The sequence below is a fragment of the Dipteris shenzhenensis genome, chromosome 7 (assembly GCF_047967505.1).
Source record: "Dipteris shenzhenensis isolate YYH24624 ecotype China chromosome 7, Dip_SZ_1.0, whole genome shotgun sequence".
Classification (NCBI taxonomy): Eukaryota; Viridiplantae; Streptophyta; class Polypodiopsida; order Gleicheniales; family Dipteridaceae; genus Dipteris; species Dipteris shenzhenensis.
The window spans coordinates 59,692,605-59,713,248 of record NC_141602.1 but is presented as its reverse complement, the minus strand read 5'-3'; the positions used below and the strand labels follow the sequence as shown (position 1 = coordinate 59,713,248).

At 41.1% G+C, this 20,644-nt stretch overlaps 1 protein-coding gene across 1 annotated transcript in view; it reads left to right on the top strand.

Moving 5' to 3' along the window:
• LOC147900593 (uncharacterized) overlaps positions 1 to 16,143 on the top strand; it is a 46,754-nt gene extending 30,611 nt beyond the window's left edge. The window contains exons 5-7 of the mRNA XM_087377018.1: positions 14,313 to 14,499; positions 15,064 to 15,322; positions 15,448 to 16,143. Of these exons, the coding sequence (XP_087233144.1) occupies positions 14,313 to 14,499; positions 15,064 to 15,322; positions 15,448 to 15,642 (641 nt within the window). The 3' untranslated portion in view covers positions 15,643 to 16,143. The remainder of the gene's footprint in view (positions 1 to 14,312; positions 14,500 to 15,063; positions 15,323 to 15,447) is intronic.
• Positions 16,144 to 20,644: the final 4,501 nt, after the last annotated feature.

The following is a 20,644-nucleotide window of genomic DNA, read 5'->3' as shown; positions in this document are numbered from 1 at the left end:
GCCAAAAGAAATATTTCTCCAGGGCTAGAGTTGTTGCTGTAATTCCTCTATGTCCAGCATAGGGAGGTGCATGGCATTCCCCCAAAATCTTTTTCCTCATCTCCTTGGTGATGCATAGGCAATCATCTTTCATTAAATACCCATCTTTCAGGGAATAGTGACTGGTGGATTGGCCTTCTTGCATCTGCTGTAAAATTTCACCAAAATCAGAATCATGAGCATATTGTTCCCTCATGCCTTCCAGGTCTTGATGATAAGCAATAGTTACATTATTGACCTGGGGTCTTCGGGACAAGGCATCTGCCACTCTGTTCCGAATTCCTGGAGTATGCACAATCTGAAAATGATACATTGACAGCATGTTTGCCCATTTCATATGCTTCTCTGAAAGCTTGGTCTGAGTCAAAAAGTATTTCAGACTTTGGTGATCTGTTTTGACAGTAAAATCTGCACCCAAAAGATAGTGTTTCCATGTATGGATGGCATGAATTACAGCCAATAACTCTTTCTCATAGATTCCTAAATATCTTTCTGCATCCCGAAGTCGTCTGCTTTCATAGGCTACTACATGACCATTCTGATGCAATGCAGCCCAACACATTCTCCACAAGCATCGCAATCTACATCAAAAGACTGATACAGATCCGGAACTACCAGAATAGGCTCTGTAGTCAACTTTTCCTTGAGTGTATTGAATGCTTTCTTCTGTGATAATCCCCATGTGAAGGCTGCATTTTTCTTAGTGAGGTCATGTAATGGAGCTGCGATATCAGCAAAATGTGTGATAAACCTTTTGTAGTAAGAACACAAGCCTAAAAAGCTTCGAACTTCATGCACAGTTTTCAGCTCTGGCCATTCCTGAATGGCACGGATCTTCGCTGGATCCATTTGTATCCCATTCTTGGATATTATATGCCCCAGATAGTGGATTTCTTCCAGGAAGAATTCACTTTTCTTGCTGTTGGCATAGAGCTGATGATTTCTCAGCTCTTGAAACACTATAGCAAGATGTTCTCTGTGGTCTTCCTCTGTCTTAGAAAAAACTAAGATATCATCAAAGAAAGTACCCGTAAAATGCCTGTACTTCCGGAAGATACGATCCATCATTCTATTGAATGTGGCTGGAGCATTTGTCAACCCAAAAGGCATCACTAAGTATTCATACAACCCGAATGTAGTACGGAATGCTGTCTTGTGCACATCCTGAGGTTGTATCCTCACTTGGTGGTAGCCACTCTTTAAGTCTATCCTGCTGAAAACTGAAGCTCCATTTAACTGATCCAGGACATCATCAATACGCGGAATAGGGAATCTATTCTTGATGGTCATTTTGTTCAGTGCGCGATAATCGACGCACATACGGAATGAACCATCTTTCTTCTGTACTAGCAGTACAGGGGAACAAAAAGGAGACGAACTGGGCTGAATCAACCCTTTGGACAGCAAGTCCTGTACCTGAGCCATAATCTCCTCTCTCTGAGTCGCACTGACTCTATAAGGGGGTCTGTTTGGTGGCTCACTACCAGGCATTAACTCTATCTGATGATCTTCTGGTCTCTCTGGGGGTAACTCCCCTGGCAAAACATCAGAAAAGCAATCTTTAAAGTTTACAAGAAACTGAAACTTATCTTTGTCTGCATCATTCATTTCAGCATGCATATCATTCTCTTTTTCTTTTACAAAAACCATGTACGCAGAAATTGCAGACTTAATTGCTTTACCGCATGAAACATCAGATACAATGGGGATAGTGTCCCCTTTATTTTTGGCAATTAAGCGCTGATTTTTCCCCTATGCACAAATTCCAGCACTCTTTCAGGAAGAGTCAACTTCACTGCCTTGCGGTGAAACCAAGGCATCCCCAAAACTACATCATAATGTTTCAGTGGAGAAATGAAGAAGTCTTCCTGATCCACATAACTCTGAACATGAAGACGGAGCTTCCCTATCAAGGGAGTAACTGGCACAGGATTCCCACAAAACATTTGATCGGCATCCAAAGCCCTGCCTAACTCTTCCGTCTTTTTTCCCAGCCTCAGGGCTAGATCCTCTGATATGAAATTATCAGTAGCCCCTGGATCAAATAAAATTAGCGCTTGCTGGTCTCTAACTTTGCCCCATGATAGCAGCAATTCTCGTTCTTCTGGGTTCAAAGCATGACCCAGTATATCAGGAATTCCCCCTGCCATTGGCTTTTGCGGTCCTCGTGGCTTCTCTACCTCTTTTCCCTTCGATGTTGAAGGCTTTTCTGGGCACTGGGCAGCCACATGCTCCTCTTTACCGCACCTGAAGCATTTCCCATCTCTACGGAATTCCGCTATCTGCTCAGGGGTGAATAGAGATTTGCCCTTATAGGTCTTTGAGAACTGAGTACCCCTCGGCTTCTGAGGCTGAAACCCTTTCTTTTCAGCCTTGGGGGACTCTTTCTTTTCTGATTTTAGAAAATCAGTTTTCTTTTTATGAGCACGTCCTGCATGCAAGGATGGCACTGTAGATGGATCTTGTAGCGGCACAAGACTCGCTACTGAGGCTGAATGCATAAGATCTTGAATATTCTTTGCCCCCAAAGCATTCACTACTGCCTGAATTCTTGGAGTGAGACCTGCTCTGTACTTCCTCATCTGGGTGCCTTTGGAGATCTTTTTGAACGGTGCAACCTGCAAATAAGCATCCCAGAACTTTTGGTTGTACCCATCCACTATATCTCCTGCATCCATGTGCAAGCTGTCCCAATCTTGAAGAACATGGTCTCTAAACTGTTTAGGCATGAACTGCTGGTAGAAGGCTTTCTTGAAGCCCTTCCACTTCCTTGGGGCTGACCCATCTGTGGTCAGTGCACTCCACCATGCACTAGCCGTTGCTGTCAAGTGTAAACTGACCATTCTTAATTTGGAGGATTCTGAAAATTTTTCTGTACCGAATGCAGCATCAAACTGTCTGATAAACTGCAATGCTTTGTCTGTATGACCATACTGTCCATTGTAGGTCATAAACTTGATAGATTTTCCTCCCTCTTTAAATTCCCTGGTCGCTTTGGAAGACTTTCTCTTCCCAGACTTCTCGTGTTTCCTTCTTTTCCTGGATGGTTTATCTGATAAGGAAGAAGAAGACACAGAAGTCGAACTCGAGGTAGACGGTGATGGACTAGGAGATCGGTGATGATGCCTCGATCTCTTTTTTCTATGGGACCGTCTCTTATGAGATCTATGTGATCTCTCTCTCTTAGACTGTACACGAGAGTGTGCCTCTGGCATTGGCACATCATATACTGGATTAGGCATAGCTTCTGCTGGAAACAAATACTGAGCCCTGGGATCCCTTTTGAGATTTTCCAGCTCTTGTATACGAGTGCGTACCATCTGTTCAAATTCTTGTTGAGTTTGCGGCACATTTCTCTGTCCTGGATGTACATCCCTATCTTGTGAATCCCACTGGATAGGTGATTGATCCATATTCTGAGATCTGCAAATTTCTCAGACAGTGCGGGTAACTGATGCACTCTACTTTTGCTTTTTCAACTGAAAGAGTACCTCAACAAGAGGTGTTTTGCATTTACAATCTATGCCAGTACTGGCTGTCAGTTCAAGGCATATACCCACACAATTGCCAAAGCATCAACAATTTATATTCCCCTTTTCTGGCTGCTGCAGATGGCTTCCCTTCTCTGTGCACAAAGGCATGCATCTCTTTTATTTCTGAAAAACTCTGATTTTCTCTGTTTTCTGCTGATTTTCTGACAGTAAAATGATTACCAGATAGGTGGGCATTGATGGCAAAAACTGTCTCTGCAACTCTCTTTTTTTTTCCTTTTTTTATTTTTTTATTTTTTTTATTTTTTAAATAAAAACAGTGACCAGATGGGTAACTACTGGTTACATTAACCAGATCAGTCCTGTTCTGGTCTGGTTAGATGTCTGTAACTTGGCCACTAACTGAACCAAACTGGTTAACTGCACCAGTCCAGTCTGGTTAGGCTGTCCTCTGACCAGATCCCTAACCAGGGTCAGCTAACTGCAGTTAACTTGAACAAGGTCACACTAACCACAGATCTGCCAGCCTGGCTGCCACGTGTCAGTGTGCCACGTCAGCTGGTAGCTGGATGCCACGTGTACTGCCACATCATCACCGTGCATATGCTGCCACATCAGCATCCACACGTGTCTGCCACGTCAGCTCTGTGCATGCCACGTGTCTGCCTAGGTGGCACCTTGGCCACGTCAGCAACAGCCAAAGGTTTCAAACCTTGGCTATGCAGGAGTCGTCGCGCGTCGCGCCTTGGTGACCGTCACTCTAAGCTTGCACAGGAGCGGTGCTTCACAATTAACCTTCACGCCTCTTTTCGCAACCCACGCTACAACGCCTACGTCGCCTGCAAAAATCTCCACAGCCAAGCCTTGGGTTGCCTGCGCGTCAAACTGTCTGTCGTGGAAGCGCTCCGTGAGCATTCAACTCTCAGAGCCCTTGCGCTACTTCAAGCATGAAGACCTCTCCATAGTTTCACCCGTGCACCCTTGTCAGGCTGGCTTGATTTTATCACACGCGTTCATCACTCATTTACAGCCAGAGAGTCCCTTGTAGCAATTTGAGGGACGTAAAAAACTTCACGTCTCCCGCACCTACGTTGGGCGTTAGAGCTAGCCTATTTGCTCACGAATTCTTTGATCGAGGTCGCCATAGGAGGCAATCCTTGCCTTAGCTCTGATACCAATAAAACCAGACGGAAAAGCAGCTATGGCTTCATAAAACCAGACGGAATTTTGACTCTCCAAAGCTCTTTCTCACTCCCTCTCTCTGAAGATACACTAGGGCCCAGGACAAATTGTCGGGCTGGACCCCCCCGAAGGTCTTTATTCATTTCAGAAATTCTGTTACAGAAGTTCAGCTTCAGCTTAGAGCTGTCTCGTAAGTCTCTCCAAACAAAACGTGAAAAATCTTTCTTTTACAAGAGCTTCAAGCTCTATTCAAATTGGCAACATGCCACTTGTCTAAAATCAAGATTAAATCCTATTACAAGCCTCTAAGGGCCATTCTGGAGTCTTCAAAGCTCTCGGTCACACGAACCGCTTCCTAGATGCTTGTCAGGCTCCCATTTCGCTTAGGAAAAATAATCCTTGCTAGTACCTGCACAATTAATTAAAGCGCACCACCATGGTACCCATTAATTGTTAGCGCTTTGCATGCAAATAACACACTGTGGACTAATCCTAGTCACAGTGGGCTCCCCACTGAACACATGTGCACATCAAAACAAATATATATACAAATAAATATATATATTTTCTCTGGTTGACCGGAGTCAACACTCTTGATTATAATTAAAGAGCTTTGACCAAGGGTCAAGGCGCCTTAATTATAGCCAGGTCTCTCCAACCGAAGTTGGCACATCTTGGTTAACCGGGGTTAACCCTCTTGGCGCATGCCAAGTCTTGTTGACCGAAGTCAACACTCTCTGACCGCAGTCAGATTTACTTGACTGGAGTCAAGTATCTTTGACCATAGTCAATACTTCGACCATTAAAATAACTCTTTGATCGTAATTAACACATATGAAACTCTTTAATTATGATCAAATAAATGGTCAACTGTACTTTGACTTAGGATATTTACATTGTGGTGACACGTAATCGAGTTTGTGACCTCCACCCTTGGGGTTTAGGTACACGGGATCGAGGGGGCCTAGCGTGTTGGGAGAGATCCTAAACGCAAGCGACCTCTCGTCATCTACTTCAGAGATGCCCAAGCCCCCGCCTTGCAGCATTACACAGACGCTCAGCTTGATGTGCCCACCTAGAGATCCACCTAGACAAGGATCTTACACCCCTTCAGGTGGAAGATGGTAGAGGCTCATCTTTACGTGCCACCCAGAGAACCACCTAGACAAGGATCTTATACCCCTTAAGGTGGAAGAGAGGCGTACCTCCTTAAGCAGCGAGATATTGCCCGTAAGAAGGAAAAGTGGGTAGTAGTCTGAGAGGGACGGCTTTTGACAAGTCCTCGATGGGCGTTCGGCGGCCCTCCCACATAGGGAGGCAAGGTCTATGAGATTTAGAGCCCCGAGACTCCGACTTGCAGTGTTTGGAGTTGCAATTGTACTTTATGGTTAGATCTAGCGGCATGGTTGACATGTCCGATCACGTCATACGTACAGCTCGATATTAGTGTGGTACTGTACTAAAAGAACTAAAAAATATTGAGCATACGTTCGATACAAAAAAAGAGAGACATATCTTAGAGTTTTAGAGTAAGTACAAGCTTTTCTTGAATGGACATTCAATGCTTAGAAGATATACATGACTTGATTCTTGAAAGTTGAAACACAAACATGCTACATGTAACATAGGTGCAAAACTTAAAAGGACCGAAGATATATCACGATTCATGATTCATGTCAAAAGGATTGAAGATATATCATTACAAATAGTAGCGAGTCGTGACTCGTGACTATAAAGTAGCCAGTTGTGACTCGTGACTATAAAGTAGTGAGTACGAAAAGGGGACCGAGGTCCAATATAGATGCAAAAAGTTTTACAAAAAGCTTTACTACAGGCAAGAGCCTAGGTCCTAGGTCTCGGCCTCTACTTACTCCCGCCACTATAAAATCCAGAACTATGATCATTCTCACTAGAGGATGATGAGGATCATTGAGGCCCCTCACCATAGTCACCCTCTTTAAGAACATTGCCCTCCTCATCATACTCCGGCTCTCTAGCCACAGGGGTGTCCTTAGCAACAGATGTGGTTGATGTGCTTCCGGAGCCGTGCCTTGCACATAGGTTCGGGGAGCCCATGTTATGGATGTCCTAATACGGGTTGTGGATGCTCTACCACCACGAGTGCTAGCAACTGAAATAATGACCCTTCTCCCAATGTGAGTGTGTGACACTCGTCGATCTATCTCCTCTTGCTCCAAGTAGAGGTCCCTAAAAATCTGATCCTGCTCTGGATCGCGCTCTCTGGTGACACTTCTAAGCATATGCGTCAATAGCTTGCACCTGAAAATTTGAGGTGTGGATTGTAGTTAGAACTTAAAACCTACAACTTACAAGTGTCAAGTGATAAGTAAGTATGGAGAGCAAATATGAGTTTACAATATAGGAAGCTGAAAAGTCTACCTGTCTAGCCATAGGCATCTCATGCATGTTGCGCAACATACGTAAGTTAGAGCGACAATAAATAAGCTGCTCCAATCTCCCATAAAAAAAGATGTTTGACCAAGGAGTCCCTCTTCCAACACACGGTGGAAGCAAATGCGGTTCCCTTTTGGTCATTGTAGTTATAGCATGCAACGGTAATCTGATCATGTAATTCACAGCAAGACCTTCTTTAAACCTTTAGCGAGGAATTAGCGTTGTTTACCATAGAGAGAGAAAGGAGCTGAGGGTAGAGAGAGAGTAGAGTCGACAACCGATTGGGTCCCTATACCCACTAAGGGCCCCCTCCCCTCTAACCAGGGGGAAATTTACTTTATACTTGGAGAATTGAGAAATACAAAGAACACTCTTCGAGAGAGCACGGAAACACACTTATGAAGAGCTCACTGTGCACACGTATGGCAGACCCAAAGACCTGAGAGGCAACGCCAACCAATACCAAGACCTTGATGGTGTCCACACTGACCATGTAGGACGCTTTTGCAAGGCCCAAAAGCCCTATAAATAGGGGGCCTCTAGGCCCTCTTTCCTCATTCAGTTCCCCCCCCCCTTCAGCCTCCTACAGCTCCTCCTCAGCCCCCTCAAAACCACTTGACAGTCACCCCCAATGGCCCTCTGACCAGCCTCAGCCTTTGACATCAGTTCAGCCCTCTGGAAAGGTGTTCACGCAGCGCATCAGACGGGGAGTCGGGACAGCAAACGGAGTCAGGTTTGGGGTCTGTTTCAGCAGCTCTTTTCAGCTGTCTTTTACAGTCATCTCTCAGCTCTCTTATAGGATCTATCACTCCTAGCTTTCACTCTCTCACTCACGCAGTAACCCTGCATTCCGGTGGACTACACAAGCCTCTCCCTGGGCTGGTTGGCTGGTCCCTTGGCCCCATAAAGGCAGCCCTAGGCCCCATAAATGGCAGCCTAGGGAGGGGTGCAGGGTAGCCTATAAAGGCAGCCCTTCCCTTGCCATTCTCCTCACTTGTTCTAGCCTTGAGGGGTCCCACAAGGGCTCCTATCCTAGGATGGACCTAAACCTATCCCTAAACCTTAGCAGCTAGTCTCTATAGTCAAAGATCTTGTTCACATTGAAGTACAAACTGCTAAGAAGGAAGTGATTGTGGAAGTGGACACCAAAGCAAGTAAGTTTGATATTCAAGCAGAGATTAAAGAGCAGGAAGCTAGAAATGTAATGCGCTGAAGATTAGTACCAAGGTCAATCTTCGTAAAATAGACAGCTCCCTATATTCAATCAAGTCATCCTCCCTAAGAAGGGAATATCGGCTCTTGATTGTAACTGTGATCAACTTCTTATAGTCCACACACATTCTTCAACTTCCATTCTTCTTTGTACTTCAATAGCACATAAGCAGCCCATGAAGAGCTACTTTTCCTAATCTACCCCTTGTGTAGATATTGTGACAACTTTTGAGGTATCTCATCTTCTTTCATTTGGTTGTTCGCCCTATTTATAAGTTGAGCTGTTGGATTCAGATTAATTCTACATGGTGAGAGAAACTTGCGTCGCATTCGATTCCAAATTTGCTTCTTCCTTGCCATACCGAGGTTGTAGACATGGTCACTCGGCTGTGTTGGAACCCTCAACTTTTGCACAACCTTAGCATTTAAGAAATATTTAGAACTCCTAGGGTCAATTAGGATGTGCACAGTTCTACCCGCAATCGACCCATATATGCGTACATGATTTTTGGGTTTGAACACATTCCTATTAAAGTACAATCTTTCTTTGCAGAGACTTTGACCTAAGACCATGCATTGAAGGGTTTTTTCAGCTTTCTTTACCCATTGTGCAGAGCCGAAGTCTGCGGAGGGCTCAGAGCTTGAGTCTGCGTAAGTTTTCTTGCTCAAAATTTGTGGTAGGCTGAGTTTTCTGCAAAGAACTCTCTAGTCCAGTCTCTAGCCGCCGACGTGACAGAGACCTCGACCCCTGACGATCGCAGCACGACACACGAGACATCGAGGGGACACACAAATCACTCTAGGGGACCTCCCGTCATTGTTTAGGCCCGAGATACGTCCCATGGGAGTCACGGTGGCTCTGGTCTTGCGTCGAGCCTCGTCCAGGAGATCGAGACGCACGGCACCCCTTGACGGGCACCAGCGTCCCATCACCAGCTATGCACCAGCCAGGGGGACATGACATATGGAGGATTCTGCTCCGCTCTAGTCCTTTTCTTTTCATTGTTACATCCAGATGTATTTGATTATGTATGATCAGACTTAGGATTCAGCACGGGTGATGATGCTCCTTTTAGTAGCTCCACCCTTACTGTGATTTGTATCAGGTTTTCTTTCAGTCTCATAGACCCATCGGTCTTCCGAAGACTCTAAAAAAATTTCTTTCTTTTCTTTCTCCTTAGCCATAGTGTCATCATAAATCTTTGCTCATTTAATCACATCCTCGAGGTTTTAACTTCGGTTGTTCTTCACCTGTAGTGGTCTTTTGCCAAACCATTTATGAAGAATCCACACAGCACCGGTGGTACGAAGCTTTGGATTGTAGGTGCTAAATCGTTGTAGATAGGTGTCAAATGGCATCTTTTCCATGTTTAAGTTTTGTAAACTCAGAGATGAGATCAAAATCATGTTCTGGTTGAAGAAAGTCTTCCTTGAACTGTTTGAATTCAGCCCATGTCTTCGGTCTCTCTTTTATTTCACTTTGAACATTCCTTACGCCATTTGTATTGTGAGTTCATCGGAAAACGAATGAAAGGAGAGGTATACCTGCCACCAGTCCAGCCATGCATCAATGCATTCAAGAGTGTGCCCCTCACCACCTTCGAAGGTCTCAAGCATAAAGGATGGTGCTCCTACTACCAAGCCCGCAGCTGTGGCTTGTAGTACCCTAAGGGTTTGAGTTTGGGCTGCAACAAGTCCTTTAAGTCCTTCATCTGTGCTTCAAAGTAGTTGCGGGTTGCTCCTTCGTCACAAGGTTATCTTCTCCAAAATCGATCTCATCACCCTCCTCTCCGTGAGGCTCTTCGAGTGGAGGCACACTAGCTGTAGCCTCCTCATGCATGCGGTGTCCTTCAGCTGTTGTTAGGAGAGTAGAAGAGGGATGTGAGGGTACGAAAAGAGTGAAGAATTCTGCAGGTAGATGAGAGAATAGGCTGGAATCTGCGCATATTTATGTGCTCAGAAAGAGAGAGGAAGAGAGAGGCACTGTAGAAGATAGTCATTGTCCAAAACAGGTCCCAATCGCTGTTGCAGCTTCAATGTAGTCAGCAACAGCAATTCACTTTCCAAACCGGTGTCAATGAGCTGCTTGCTTGGTTTGATGCACTTTGCCTATGATTCACTGCCTTCTATGGGCTGGTTATCTGATTGACAATCTACTGTTGCTGATTGTGGTAGCACTGAATGCTCTGATCTGTGCCTTGTGGTTGTAATTAGGGAGTCACATGGTTTGTGGTATTCTAGTCTCTTTGCTTTTTTGAAAGCAGGCCCCAAAAGCTCCCAAAATCACCTCTGATTTTGGGTGAGCTTTCACAGAACAGTCTTAATCCGTGCTGTAGCTTCGAGTTAGTAAGGGAGAGTGGGTTGTCTTGTACCTGATGCGAAATTTAAGGAAAGATGTGCACAAGTAGTATAACATGATGCATTGCAAAGATGGAGGCAAGATTTTTGAGAGAAGCTGAGAAGATGCAATGCAAAATGAGCTGGAACATGGGAAAAACTGAAATATGCATATAAATACTGTAATCCTAGGGAAAAGTTTAACTGGTGTGGCGAGTGCCCCAATCATTGGGATTTGAGATGCTTGACTCGATCATACCTAACATGCTGGACTTGTAAATGTTACTAGTATCTTTGTTCATCATTTCCCCTTGATTGAGAGGTGTCCATTATGCAACTGGCATCTGTAGGAGTAGCTTTGATCATGGCGGAGTTAGGTGTTTGCCTAAAGAAAACGGATGGGAAAGCTTCTATTAATACTATGCCTGTTTGTCAGTGGAATTTTGTTAAGTTGATAAGTTTGGGTTTTTTTTGTTTTTTTTCCTCAAAGAAAGGAAGTTTCATACTGATAAGTTTGGGTTAATCCTCAAAGCATTAGATGGAATGTGGGAGAGCTATAGGAAAGATTTACTTGGAAATACTACTATGGAGTTGAAGCTGTAATTGGAGCTTTGTTCCAGATTTGAATGAATTCATGATGACCTATTATTGGTGTTTTCTTGCTCCCAAGTGATCGTTTGTGCTTCAGGTGCAGCAACAGAATCGGTTCCCACACCACTTTATTGCAGCCGCTTGTGAGACTACTTTGACGGATGTCTCTAAATGGCTAAGCTACTACTTCAAAGCCATGTTGCCTAGTGTCCATGAACTTTGGAGGGACTTATTAAAAGAGGCAGATGTCCCCTCGTACTGAAGCTGGATTTTAAATGACTCTGTAGGAGTGATTCCTATTGTAAAATTTTTTAATTCCTCTCGAAGCATTCAGGAAAAAGAGTCTCCTATTCTCCTTCAAACCTATGATTTTACGACGCTTTACACAAAGATTGAGCTGGAAGACCTGAAGTTTAGAATAAAAAAGCTAGTGGCTGAAGTTTTCAATCGAAGATTTGACAAAGATAGATACAAAGTGCTAAAAGTTGAGAAAACAACCTTATGCTTTGACTTCTTGTGGCTAAAAAATAAAGATCATGACATAGGTTCTAAAAAGAAAAGATACACAAAGGTAGTAAGTGTGGAAGATGTTTGTTCTTGGATAGATTTTCTTTTAGATAATCTTTACATCACAATAGGTGATTCTTTGTTTCAACATTATAGGAATCCCCATGGGCACTAATTGTGCCGTCTTTTTAGCAAAATTTTATCTTTTCACTTATGAATTTGAGTTTATGCAACGTCTTATTTTTATCAATATTGCCCTATCATTTTACATAACTTAGCCAAGTTATGCGTTTTATAGATGATTTATTTGTACGAGATGTTCCTAACTTTCAAGACTTTATGTACAAAGACGCTAGTGCTTTTAGAGAAGGAATCTATCCTCGTGACTTTTGTGAACTGAACTGCACTTCAAGAGGGGATTCTTGTGTTTTCTTAGATCTTAGAATTTCTCAATCTACCATAGGATTAGAGGTTGATATATACGATAAACGTGAACAACCTGAATATAGTGGTTTACACATTATAAAAATGCCTCACATTGACTCAAACATTTTTGATTTGGCAAAATATGGAGTCATTTCTTCCCAATTCCATAGATTTTCCCGCCTTTGTACAACTAAGGAGTCCTTTATCACTCAATGTAGTAATTTGATCACTTTACTATTACACAAGAGGTATAATCCAAGGAAAATAATGAAAAAAGTGCGCACAATCTTAGATATGAAGTCTTTTATCTATGGTGTATCGGCCTTAGGTATGTTTAGAATGATTGAACATAAGCTGAAAACAAAAAGCGGAGAGCTGAATAGCCCGTTTTTCTTTTAGTTTCAAAAGAGAGTTTGTTTGAGTATGCTTGTTCTTTCTAAGTTAGAAATGTATTTTTTACTCTTTGTAGGAAACAATACATAAGTGGAAAGGACCTTTTAGCTTTTTAAGTTTTAAATAAGAGTGAGAAGAAGAAGAAGAAGAAGAAGAATATATTATCGTCCTCTGAAGACCAAAAATCGGCCTATGGGACCTGAAACAATACAAAACCTTACATACATAAAGACTCCTCCCTCAAAGGGGAGGGTAATAAGAGAAACTACCTTTATGTCTAGGTGGGTTTCTGTGCTTGAAAAGCTTAGATACAAATGTTCCTAAAGCTGAGGGTGACGCCTTATGTAGCAAATCAGCCAGTCTGTTATGTCCCTCAAGAAGAGAGCTGAACTTTTTCCTAATGTGTGCATAGTAAGGGCATATCATTACCATGTGTTCTTCTGTTTCTTGCATACCTTGGTCACATAATTGGCATATTCTGCTCTCTCTTGGCATGTCTTTCCATCCTCCTATTTCAATTTGCAGCTGGTGTGATCGGGTGCGAAGTGAAGCCAAAGCCCTCCGCTTATGCATTGCCATAGGTGTGCAAATGTACTTCTGCGTGGCTAACTCCTCTGCCGTATAAGTGGGCCAATATTGGGGGTTGATAAATGTGCAGTAGTACTCGAACTTATCTCTATTTTTAGCTGTTTGCCATTTCTTGTGTAGTGCATTCAGCAGGTCACGATGAAAAGCATCTTCATCTACCTCCTCTGGTGAGTAGTTCAAGTACTCCTCTACCTCCCACTTCCTGAACCAATTTCTCAGATCTAGTGCCCATCCAAATGCCAAAATCTTGCTCCTGTTTGTCTTTTGAGGCTTTTGACTTTCTCCCCATGCCCTCTTTGGCAGCCTTTCAGCATCCATGCCTTTGACCTTTGTAATGTATCTGAGTACCTTCTTTAAAGCATGTAACTCTATGGGGGGTAAGCATCCTGTCTCTAGAAGTGAGAGTGAGAGTGAGAGTGAGAGTGAGAGAGAGAGAGAGAGCGATATTCCAATTTTTTGGAAGATTTTGTTTCTTAATTTGCTTGTTTATTTTTTGTTTGTCACCTGCTTCCTTTCTTCTTTATTTCTTGTTTTCTTTCTCTTTTGTTTATTTGACGTATTTTAGTAAGCATTGGGTTTGCCCAAGAGACTCCGCGGGTCTTTAGAAACCCAGTATAGCTGCTTGTGCTTGGGCACTGATGACGACATAAGTGTTGCTTTGCTTGCTAAGTATGTCTTCATTTTGTTTTTCTTAAAAGTTTTTGTTTACCTCTTTTTTCTTCTCTTTCATATTCTCTTTTATTTTCTGTGTAGATTTTTGATCTTTAGAATAACAAAAAATCTAAATTTGTATGATTGGACTTATTCTAGTCTTACAAAGGTATATAAATAAGATGGAAGGAAGGCAACTTTAAATAATAAGATGGAAGGAAGGCAATGAGAAGATGGGAGGAAAAACTGCCTCTCTGCTAGTGTTGTAGGACTCCACGATGTGATCTGTACAATCCAAGAAATCTACCTTCCTGAATGAAAACATAGGATAAAAGTTTCCATGTAGACAGAATGAGCTGGCCTTGATTACTTATATCTATATGTATCTGGCACACTTGCTGTACATTAATTATTGACTAACTACTATATGTTCTTTATAAATTTTCTACATGTCTGATTTCATGCCTTTTGTTTTTTCAGATTCTTTTGGCAATAAGACAGCAGAATCCCCAGGAAATGAAGGTCAGGGAGGTCTACCTCGTGTCTTCAGGATAACAACTTACAGACCTTACTTCAATGTAGACACTACTGAAGTGTTACAGAGAATTCTTCAGGTGTTCTTACTTGATCGAGACTTTATGGAGAAGAATAACCACAATCCTGATCTGTGAGTCATTTTCTTGCTTTGTTGTGATCTTTTTTCCTGGAGAACATTTTTGGTGATCTTAAGCAGTAGATCTCCGTTATTACTTGGATATAGTCCGTCAGCTGCAAAGTGACAGTTTTTTTGAGATTTTCTTTTCTGTGCATTAGTTGGACATCTCAGATCAAAGGCGAGGTTATATATATGGGGTAAAGATTGATAATTTAATGAGGAATTTTGTTTGATTGCAAAGAAGGATTACAGACAAGTTGAAATATCTTTTTTGTAGATAATTGCAAAGAAGGATTATAGATATATATATGGGATTATAGATAAGGTAAAGATTGATAATTTAAAGAGGGATTTTGTTTAATTGCAAAGAAGGATTATAGATAAGTTGATATTTCTTCGAATCGTCTTGTTCTAGAAATGATAGGTGTTTTTTTTAATTCAAAAGAAATCAGAAGATGCAGGTACTGAAACTGAGTTAGAGTGATTGAGATGAGACTTTGAATCTTGTAATCGTTTACACTGGTTATCCTGCACACCTTTGGAGCATACGATATGACCAGAGATTCTGTTATGTAGGTATGGCCCTTTTTGGACATGTACTACCCTTATTTTTGTGGCAGCAGCACTAGGAAATTATGCAACCTACCTAACCGCCCATGACTCATGGCATTTCGATGTAAGCAAGGTGAATTGGGCAGCAGGGTTATTCTACGGCTACACATGTGCACTGCCCTTGGCACTTCATTTTCTGCTGAAATACCTTGGTCTATCATCGAGTATTGTTCAGCTTTGGTGCTTGTATGGCTATTCACTTTTTGTTTTCATCCCAGCTGCGGTATGAACTCTACCCCCCATCTTTTTCCCTTTTGGTTGAAAATGCATCTGAGCCAAACTGTGTGGTTGAGCTGTAAAGCTCTTTATTTATGGTTCCTCTTCCAATGTTTCATTTCCAATGTGCAGGTTCTATCACTAATTCCTTCAGAGGCATTCAGATGGGTCATTGTATCATTGGCAGGATTATTGTCTGCATCTTTTGTTGCTTTTAACCTCAAATCCCACACCAGTACAAGTGATTGGTCATTTATTTTTACAATTGTGTGCTTTGCACTGCAATGCTGTCTGGCAGTAACTCTGAAAATCGTATTTTTTCGCTGATCCTGAAGGGCTGCAATGGAGGCAACATATAGGTACTGGGAAAAGAGGAATGCAAGTGCTACATGATAATGTGCAGATTTTTATGAGATCATTTACGGTATTGCATATGTGAAATCCTATAAAAGCTTAATCTTTCTGTTTCAGAAGTCTGTTTATACATTGTAAATAAAAGGTTCACTTTCCAGAGTAACTCCTGTTTCAGATCTGCGTTACACTTCGGAAATTACAAGTGAGTGTGCAGTTTATCTTCAATTATGTTGAAACAGTAGGAGTCCATATTTAGTTCATCTTACTTTCGTACTTGAACATTTACGTATATAAATAAACCTTGAGTGTGGATGTGGTATGGACATGCCATGGGTTTATCCATCATCTATGAGCACAATTTCATTGTCCTCATCTTTAAAAATCATGATCGGCATTCAATAAAAGTGTTTGGGCACTACTGACTCCGGAAAAAGAGCCAGTACGGCTGCAAACAATTACTTTCGTGATAAACAAAGGGGCATGTCATCATTATCATAACCCAGTTAGCATTGAATTAAGCTTTGAAGCTTGTTATTCTTCATGTACGTAATTGTTGTTGTTTGAAAATGGAGCAGATGGTGTTACAAGAAATACCTTTCAAAGTTAAGACCATCAAGCGTGCACCTCTGTTCCAGAGCTGCGTTATGTGTTGAAAGGTGCTGTTTATATTTGTACTTATCCTTTACCTATGAGCTTAGTTTCATTGTCCTCGATCTTAGAAAATGGAAGACCACGATTGACATACCGCTGACTTGTTTTTAAGATAACGGCAAAGAGCCAGTTTGGCTGCTAACGGTTGCTTTCGTAACTCACAAAGGGGCATGTTGTAATCATCTCAAGTTTTGAAGATTATCTTGTGTATGTAATTATTGTGATTCCGAAAATGGAGCATTATCTATGGCGTTAAACGAAGCACCTTTCAAAGTTAAGAAGATCGAGAGAGTGCTTTGTTTTAGAGTTGCACGACAAAAATGGCAGGGTGTCGATACATGGTTTTTTACTTTAATACTTGAATACTTAAATAGGTAGATAAACCTTTAGTGTGGTATCTAATTCCACTTTACGCATCCTTCACCTATGAGCACAGTTTGATTGCCCTCTCTTAAAGGTCACGAGTTTGGCATTCAGTGATATATTGCATGATAAGGTGGTACAAAAAGACATTACTAGGTAGGTGCTTTTACAAGCACTCTAGAGGGTCCTTTTTGACAATTCAAAAAACATTCAAAGGTAGATTGCACCCCAATGCACTTCACTCCCATGTGGCTCAAAATTCTTCCCACGTCATTTCTTTGCGTACTTGTCTCGTTAGCCCTATGTAGTAGTTGTCGTTAGCCCTATGTAGTAATTGCTCAAGCTAGCATTAATCTCTCTCTCTCTCTCTATATATATATATATTTGTGTGTGTGTGTGTGTGTGTGTGTTTCCCAAAAAAAGAGAAAAAAAGTGTTAGAAAAAAAAGTGTCTCTTTTCATGGGATTGTTCTTTGTATTATAGCGACAAATGGACTTTCGACACAAAAAAGTGTGTTCACGCTTATGGGTTCAGTTGCTGTAAGTTGGTTTGAAGTAATTGATGTAATCTTTCTCTCTCTGTCTCTCTCTCTAAGATCTGTGAGAATATTAGAAAGTGTCACACTCTCCCTACGATCCAACTTTGCATCCAGATTAGGAAAGAACCTAGACCTTCGAGCTTGTGAGTGAAGGAAAGTACAAGGGGAGAGGGGATGGAGGTGGTGTCTTCCTATCAAGGTCTCCTTTCGTCTCATCACTCCACTTCCTCGTGTCTTGTTCCATCACATCCTACAGAGGTTAAATTTAGCTTTATGCTTTTAGGACTTTGAGTTTTTTCTTTCAGGGCTACTTTTTAGCATCTTTCGTTTGTGTGTCTTATTCAAATGTGTCAAGTGAAATGAATTTATGCTAATGTGTACTTTTTTTTTTGGTTCTTCATGAAGGCTATTTCAAATTATGTAGATGAGATAGGAAGTTTTGGACACTAGGATACATTGTTATTTCATTTAATGAAGTCTTGGAAGGCAATAATCTTGTAGAGCTAAGAGGTGTCTTGATACAACGATTTGCTTGACATTAAAGAGTTGCGGCTAGGCAAATGCGTGAGACCAAGTATCTAGATGATTGATGACGGTCCTCACCTACGTTCAAAAGGAGTTTCATACTCCTAGTTATTTGATTTGGTTTTGAAGACCAATGTTCGATAGAAACTTTTTCAGCATCTAATGCATTCACCAAGAGCACAAATATCTTGAGTTTGGCAATCCTATTGATGACATACATATTCTTAGTCCTCTCGTCTATAGAGGAACTATGACATTTTATAGGTGCAATGTGCTTTTTATACACAATACTTTAAATCATATACTCTTTGCACATCAATTCACTTGGACTCACCAATCCTAGATGGCTTTTGAGCCTTTGATGGAAAGGATCACGATCCAAAGAAGAGGGATGAGTGATGCAAGATAGACCCTCGAACCCAACCCATAATTCAAAGAGAATGACAGAGGATAGATATTTGATTTTGGAGAAATTTGAGTTTGGATCTATTGATGCGGGTACACCAATCCTAGATGGCTTTTGAGGCTTTGATGGAAAGGATCATGATCCAAAGAAGAGGGATGAGCGATGCAAGATAGACCCTCGAACCCAACCCATAATTCAAAGAGAATGATAGAGGATAGATATTTGATTTTAAAGAAATTTGAGTTTGGATCTATTGACACGGGTACATCTCTAGAAACAGGGAAACATGCTTTTCACGTATTCAACCGAATAGAACCTTTTGAGAAACCTATGGGAGACTCGCAAGAGATATGTGAACATGGTCGAGGTTGTAGACGAGTGGTGCACGGGCTTTGAGAGCAAGAACCTTCATACAATTAGATATCCAAGAAGTAGGTGTGGACAATGGCAAGCTGATCAAGGCAAGGAAGATTTTTAAGAAATTTGAGTTTGAATCTATTGACGCGGGTACATCACTAGAAACAAAGAAAACATGCTTTTCATGTACTCAACCCAATAGAACCTTTTGAGAAGACCTATGGGAGACTTGCAAGAGATATGTGAACATGGTCAAGGTTATAGATGAGCGGTGCACAGGTGCTGAGAGCAAGAACCTTCACACAATTAGATGTTCAAGAAGTAGGTGTGGGCAATGGCAAACTGATCATGGGCAAGGAGGATTAATAACAAACCCACCCTCTAGCAACAATGACAATATGTGGTCTAGATCCAAAGAGAGAGCCAAAGCCTGAAGATTTCATGAAGAGTGTCTTAGTTGTATTTTATGCATTGTGCAAAGTTGAAAGGTGTACACACACACACACACAAAAATAAATAAATAAATAAATAAATAAATTTGATTAGACACTTGTTTCTTTACACACACACACACACACACACGAATACTTTTCTAACTATGAATTATTCTTTTATCTATCCTCGTAAAATCTTCCATTTACACTTTTTTTGTAACCACCCGACATACCAAGCCCACTAATTGTCCCATACCTCCTCTAATCCCTTCTTAACCCATGCACCCATTTGCTCCCTACTCCACTTGTGACTTAAACTTCAATTGTGGCTAAATTGTTTTTTTAATTATCTAAGAATCCATATGGTTGTCTATATTCCTAGGTAAAGCGATAACAAAACGGGCAAAACAGGCATTACTTGTCTACCCAAACGTAACTATAATGTTTTAACACATAATTTGTTTGGATGGTGGTAGGTAAGTGGACCCTGACCTCGGAACCTGGACTGCCTGAGGATCTTTTTTCAATATTATGTTTGTCAAACTCAATGTTATTAAAAATTCTTAATTTTGATCAAAATTTTTACAAACTCTAGTTGCATTTTTTAACTTAGATGTTTCAAACATTTTTTCCTTATATGTTTCTCTCTTTAAACTTTTTATCCAATTGATGGAATTAATTGTATGGCTCAATTATTGATGGGACTTTTTAATCCAAACACACACTTTGATTTTCCAACTAGCCTTTGGTCGGGCTAGTGCCATAAAATTAATTCACATCCATTGGATAATTCTTTAGCATGGATAATTCCTAGTCATGTTGTGATCCACCTTATTTTTAATAACTTTTATATCTATTTTGCAGAAGTGGTTTACGTGTACTATTTTTCCCTTATATGTTTATCTTTTTTAACTTTTTGATGGGACTTTTTAATCCAATCACACACTTTGATTTGCCAACTAGTCTTTGGTCGGGCTAGTGCCATACAATTAATTCACATCCATTAGATAAATCTTTAGCATGGATAATTCCTAGTCACGTCGTGATCCACCTTATTTTTTAATAACTTTTATATCTATTTTGCAGAAGTGGTTTATGTGTACTATTTTTTCCTTATATGTTTCTCTTTTTTAACTTTTTATCCAATTGATGGAATTAATTGTATGGCTCAATTATTGATGGGACTTTTTAATCCAAACACACACTTTGATTTCCCAACTAGCCTTTGGTCGGGCTAGTGCCATACAGTTAATTCACATTCATTGGATAATTCTTTAGCATGGATAATCCCTAGTCATGTTGTGATTCACTTGATATCTATTTTGCAAAAGTGGTTTATGTGTACTATTGGCATTATTTCTCCATTTTGACACTTATCATACAGATCCACTTTTATTAACTTATTATCAATAGGTGGGGAGTAAGCTCCACATGTTTGGCTTACTCGCCACCATGTGGTCTTACCCACTAGGTTGGGGGTGGGCCACACACACACACACACTCACACATGCTTATGATGATGTTGTCATACATCAACGTTATGGACGTGATATATAAGCAATATAATCTTGACTGGATGCTAAGAGCGGAAGAAATATGGACACCATTATTTTTTAAGTTATGAATGAGCACCATAAGGCATGTAAAAGGCCTTGATGAACCCTATAAGAGCATTGGATAAACGGATAAGTATTTGACTAG